The 6,000-nt window shown below is 43.0% G+C and overlaps 1 protein-coding gene across 2 annotated transcripts in view; it reads left to right on the top strand.

Annotated features, from left to right (window-relative positions):
- The first annotated feature begins 1,758 nt into the window (after window positions 1-1,758).
- ENTPD5 (ectonucleoside triphosphate diphosphohydrolase 5) overlaps window positions 1,759-6,000 on the top strand; it is a 22,178-nt gene continuing 17,936 nt past the window's right edge. For both annotated transcript variants that reach the window (XM_021709600.1, XM_021709599.1), the window contains exons 1-3: window positions 1,759-2,044; window positions 2,710-2,789; window positions 4,502-4,645. In XM_021709600.1, coding sequence (XP_021565275.1) covers window positions 1,828-2,044; window positions 2,710-2,789; window positions 4,502-4,645 — 441 coding nt within the window. In that variant the 5' untranslated portion in view covers window positions 1,759-1,827. The remainder of the gene's footprint in view (window positions 2,045-2,709; window positions 2,790-4,501; window positions 4,646-6,000) is intronic.

Here is a 6,000-nt window from a genome sequence, read left to right as displayed (position 1 = left end):
GAGACCCTGCATAAAAAAAGAGACAAGCCGGCTCGGTGGCTCAGCCTGTAATCCCGCGCCTTTTGGAGGCTGAGGTGAGTGGATTGCCTGAGCCCGCGGGTTCCAGACCCGCCTGGGCGCGAGACCTCATCTCTACAATAAATCAAAAAATCAGCCAGGCATGGTAGCGCATGCCTGTAATTCCAGCTACTGGGAAGGCTGAGATGGAAGGTTCGCCGGAGCCCAGCAGGTCGAGGCTGCGGTGGCCAGGAGCGGCCACTGCACTCCAGTCTGGGCGACAGAGTGAGACTCCAACTCAAAAAAAAAAAAAGAGACAAATTTTGCATGTTTTTATTCATATGTGAGAGCTAAAAAAGTTGATATCATGGAAATAGAGAGTAGAATGATAGTTGCTAGAGGCTAGGACAGTTGGGGAAGCAGGATGAAGAAAAGGTTAATGGCACAAACAGAGTTTGGTAGAAGAATAAGTTCTAGCATTTGATAGCATAGTAGGGTGACTAAAATTAATAATTTGGTGGGACATGGTAGCTCACACCTATAATCCTCGCACTTTGAGAGGCGAGAGGATTACCTGAGCCTACTGGTTCGAGACCAGCCTGGGCAACTTGGTGAGACCTCAACTCTACAATAAATCAAAGAATTAGCCAGGTGTGGTGGCATGCGCCTGTATTTCCAGCAACTTGGAAGGCTGAGGCGGAAAGATCACCTGAGCCCAGCAGGTCGAGGCTGTGGTAGCCGTGAGCGTGCCACTGTACTCTGGCCTGGGCAACAGAGTGAGACTCTGACTCAAATAAATAAATAAATTTCAAATAATTTATTATATGTTTCAAAATGGCTAGAAGAGAGGATTTGAAATGTTCCCAACACAAAGAAATGATAAGTGTTTGAGGCGATGTATATCCTGAATACCCTGATTTATCATTACACATGTGTGCGTATTTCTTTTTTTTTTCTTTTGAGTTGGAGTCTCACTCTGTCGCCCAGACTGGAGTGCAGTGGCTGTTCCCGGCCACCGCAGCCTCTACCTGCTGGGCTCCGGCGATCCTTCCGTCTCAGCCTTCCAAATAGCTGGAATTACAGGTGCGCGCTACTATGCCCGACTAATTTTTTTTTTATTGTAGAGATGAGGTCTCGCTAAGTTGCCCAGGTAGGTCTCAAACCCGCGGGCTCAGGCAGTGTGCGTCAAAATGTCACTTGTACTTCATAAATATGTACAATTATGCATCAATTTTTAAAAAGCGAAGCATGGGAAAATATATTTTATTATTATTATTTTTTTTGAGTTGGAGTTTCACTCTGTTGCCCAGCCTGGAATGCAGTGGAACTCATGACCACTGCAGCCTTGACCTGCTGGGCTCAGGTAATCCTTCTGCCTCAGCATTCTAACCTGGAACTACAGGCACGCACCACCACACTCAGCTAATTATTTATTTATTTATTGAAGAGATGAGGTCTCGCCAAGTTGCCCAGGCTGGTCTCGAACCCGTGGGCCCAGGCAATCCTCTCACCCTGGCCTCCCAAAGTGCTGGAATTATTGACATGAGCCATTGCTCCTGGCCTGGGAAAATATGTTTTAAACCCCAACTTCCTTTTGGAACCAGATACCCTTCAGAAAAGGTGTTAAGCCTATTTCATCCTGGTTTAGCTTGTTGTACTGGTTATTAGAAAGAGAAGGAACACAGGATTGGGTGTTTCTTTTTGTACAGGTGTAACCTAAAAAGCCAGTTGGTCTAATCTGTGTGTCTTTGTCCTATAAATCACTGCAGATGTGTGAGCAGGACTGCTTCTGCAACAAAAGCCTAGACCCAACCACATCTTGGGAAGAGAATGGCCACTTCCTGGGGTACAGTCTTTTTCATGCTGGTGGTATCCTGTGGTTGCAGCACTGTCTTTCACAGGGACCAGCAGACTTGGTTTGAGGGTGTCTTCTTGTCTTCCATGTGCCCCATCAATGTCAGTGCTAGCACCTTGTATGGAATTATGTTTGATGCAGGGAGCACTGGAACACGGATTCATGTTTATACCTTTGTGCAGAAAATACCAGGTAAGTTCAACTGGGACCCTTAGCAGAGTCTGTATATCTGTACTTTATCATCTCCTGCCAGAAACTAATGTGCTGAGAGCTTATTATGTGAATTACACAATCTTATAGCTAGTGAATGTCTTTCTTCAGAGAACTTTGGACTATAATTGAACACATGGTTTAATTCAATGTGAAATTAAGAGAGATCTTGCTGCCTGTATTCTGAAATCCATATATCCATAAAGAGTAGTTGTAATTTGTTCTTCCTTTTCTCTAAAAGTGGTTAATACTCCAGGGGTCTAGAATACTGAGAATATTAGGAGTGGTTCTGGGAGAAGGACCACATGAAAGTTTCACTTCCATCCTTGGACAAGGTGCTGAGGGGATTCTGAAGATACACTTTCTCTGAATTGTCCGTGTTCTCTCCTCAGGTTACCTGTAGAACCTGGGAAAAGGAGAGGAACTAGGTGTTCACCAGAGAAATGGCAGCAGTACCCTTAAGGGCTGCTCTGTTCTCTTTTCCAGTACTCCTGCAAGACATTCCTCACAAGTGGACTCATTTGGAATAGCTTAGGGGAAAAGCAGATTAATGTCTCAAGCCAGGACAGTTTACAGAGCCCAGCCTCTGAAGCAGCCTAACTTTAGTCATCAGCTCTCTTTCCTCTTTTGTTCCATGGACAAAATAGGACAACTTCCAATTCTAGAAGGAGAAATTTTTGATTCTGTGAAGCCAGGACTTTCTGCCTTTGTAAATCAGCCTAAGCAGGTGAGTTTCTCATGATACAATGTTTAGGTTCTCAGTGCCTTGGTAACTTGTCTACATCACTGCTGTTAAATATTTTCTGTTGTTCACAAATAAGGTCAAGGTCATGTGTGAGATCAGTTTTCTCTCCTCAGCTGATCTCATGGATAACAGAAATTGTATACCCCAGGCTCATGAGGGTGGAAGGGACTAGAAAATAGACTGTAGTCATGCAGGGATGGTGCTACCTTTGAAGACATTGCTTCCTGTGTGTTTACTGTTTAAGGTTTTGAGTTGAATCTGTCAGCTGTGTTGGTTTATGTAAGTGCAGAAGATAGATACGATGTTCTGTGGGGTATGTTGTATGAACATGGTAGCTGAGGGGGTGGAGACAGGGAATTTCATTTCGGAGTACCTTGATGCAGGATGGAACAACACCTATACCTGAGACTTTAGGCAACAATCTATGATGACAAAAATCTTTAGTAGTAGAGGATGAATGGAGAGTTGTAGTGACTACATCTTACATTTGAGTACTCCCAGTATACTTTACCCAGCATATCTAAGGCCACATGTTACACTTTTGGAGCAGATATAAAAGCATTTATTGTTTAGTGTTACAGAATAATCATTATCTAAACAAAAATGGTTTGAGTTTGAAGAACTGAGAGGATTTTTTTTTTTTTTGAGTAAGAGTCTTACTCTGTCATCCAGGCTAGAGTACAGTGGCACGCTCATGGCCTTTGCAGCCTCGATCTGCTGGACTCAGGTGATACTTCTACCTCAGCCTTTCAAGTAGCTGGAACCACAGGCGCGAGCCACCATGCCTGGCTAATTTTTTAATTTATTGTAGAGATGAGGTCTCACCAAGTTGCCCAGGCTGGCCTCGAACCATCGGACTCAGGCAGTCCTTTCACCTCTGCCTCTCAATGTGCTGGGATTACAGGTGTGAGCTACTGTGCCTGGTAATTGTCTCTAGTTCAATAGCACATGAATGACAGATGTACTTGAAAATTATGGGCTGTTGAAAGCAACTACATTATCAGAAGTTGATTTGGCTTTTAGAAAAGATGATTGTGTTATAGTTGCTAATAATTCTAAGGGGCAATGTGTTGCCAGAATGAATGTTCACTCAGGGAAACAGCGGATTTAAAATAATGGTTTTCTTTCTTATAAATTGAGTATCTATTGAGTATCTACATGTAGGCGCTGGTGATGCAAAAATGAGCCTGACATGTTCTGTTCTTAAGGAAATCATCAAAAATCATTAAAAAATGTAGCATGATGACAGCTACAGCTTGTGTGGCAACTATTCTGCCTCATGTACACAACAGTTAGGTGGTAGTATAAGGCATTTCTCTCATCTTACACCTGAGAAAAACAAGCCCCACCCAAGTCAAATGACTTATGTTAGGCCACAAGGATAGGAAGCAAGTCTTCTGACTCTAACTCCTGAGGTTCTTTTTGTTTATACGCAACTCTCTGGCCTAAAGCTAATGAGACATAAGATTATAATCAACTAAAATGGCAACATAAATGAATTTTTGCTGTTACTATTGAAATCAAATGGATTCTCATTCTCTAAGTGGCTCACTACTCTGGGTTTCTCCTCCTACCAAGAGAGGTGGGAGCCCTCTGCCACATCCCTCCCATTGCTCCCCTAAAGCATGTGGAAGGAATAGACCAGTGCCACTAAATGGACTGTTCACTGAATGAATGAGTCATCTCTTTTGAAGGGTGCTGAGACCGTTCAAGGACTCTTAGAGGTGGCCAAAGATTCAATTCCCCAAAGTCACTGGAAAAGGACCCCAGTGGTCCTGAAGGCAACAGCAGGACTGCGTTTACTACCAGAGCAGAAAGCCCAGGCTCTGCTCTTTGAGGTAATTTTTGAAATCTTCATCTTAGATAATTCTGTTCTTTTCCATGTATGAATAGTTTCTTTATGAGTATTTAGCCTTTTGGAGTGTGACTGCTACCTTTAGTATTCCACCATTGCTAAAGCCCTGTGAAGTCTCTGGCCTCCTGTTACAGCTGTAGACATGTTTAACTACCACTCTTGAATTTATAGCGCTTCTCCTAAAAAGGTTAAAGTATTTCCTGTTCATGATATTCTTAATTCTTCTAACTTTTTAAAACAGAGTCATATAAATTGTTTTTAAGCAACTTTATTAAGATAAACATATACAATAAAGTGGATCCATTTAAGCACACAGTTCAGTGAGTTTTGACAAGTAATAGGAATTTCCTCATGCCACTTTATAGTCAGTTTCCTCTACCCCTGAAACCAGACAACCACTGATCTGCTTTCTGTCACTATAGATAAGTTTCGCTTGTACTTATGTGTATATAAGTGGAATCAATATAGTTTATATTCTCTTTTTTGTATCTGGCTTTTTTTGTCTCAGCATAAAGTTTTTGAGAAGAATTATGGGATTTTAAAATTTGAAAGATTTTTTTTTTTGAGTTGGAGTCTCACTCTGTCGCCCAGACTGAAGTGCAGTGGCCACTCCCGGCCACCGCAGCCTTGACCTGCTGGGCTCTGGCGATCCTTCCACCTCAGCCTTCCAAGGAGCTGGAACAAAAAGAGAGAATGGTCTTTGTCGTCTTGGAGCTTACATTCTAGTTTCAGGAAGACAGAAACTAAACAACTAAACACTTCAATACAAAGTATGCCAGGTGCTATGGAGAGACTGGGGAATGTCGGGTAAGGAATTCTGGTAAGGGTGTGAGGGAAAGGCTGTTCTAAATGGGGCTGTCAGGAAAGACCTCTTTGATAAGATGTGTTTGATCAGAGTTCTGAGTGGATTGAAGAAGCAAGTTATACAAGGCTCTTGTGGGAATAATATTCCATGTTAGAGAAATAGCAGCTACAAAAGCCAAAGGTGGAAATGTGTTGGTGTGTTAGGAACAGCATCTGGGAAGTCAGCATGGCTGGAGGGGAGTCAGTGATGAGGGAGACGTAGGAGGTAAGGTCAGAGAGGTGAAGCTGGGGGGAGCTGATCATGTAAGTCTCAAAGGCTACTATAAAGACTTTGGCTTTTTCTCTAAGAAGGAAGCCCCTGGAATGTTTTGAGCTAAGGAAAGACATGATCTGACATTTATTTCAAAAGCACCATTCTGAGCTGGGCTTGGTGGCTCAGCCTGTAATCCCACACTTTGGGAGGCTGAGGTGAGTGGATTGCCTGAGCCTGCAGGTTCGAGACCTGCTTGGGCAACTTGGCGAGACCTCATCTCT

The sequence above is a fragment of the Carlito syrichta genome, unplaced genomic scaffold (genome assembly GCF_000164805.1).
Source record: "Carlito syrichta isolate Samal-C Ts95f unplaced genomic scaffold, Tarsius_syrichta-2.0.1 Scaffold258652, whole genome shotgun sequence".
In the NCBI taxonomy this organism is placed as follows: domain Eukaryota; kingdom Metazoa; phylum Chordata; class Mammalia; order Primates; family Tarsiidae; genus Carlito; species Carlito syrichta.
Note: the sequence above shows the minus strand (reverse complement) of the source record. Positions and strands in the feature narration are given on the sequence as shown.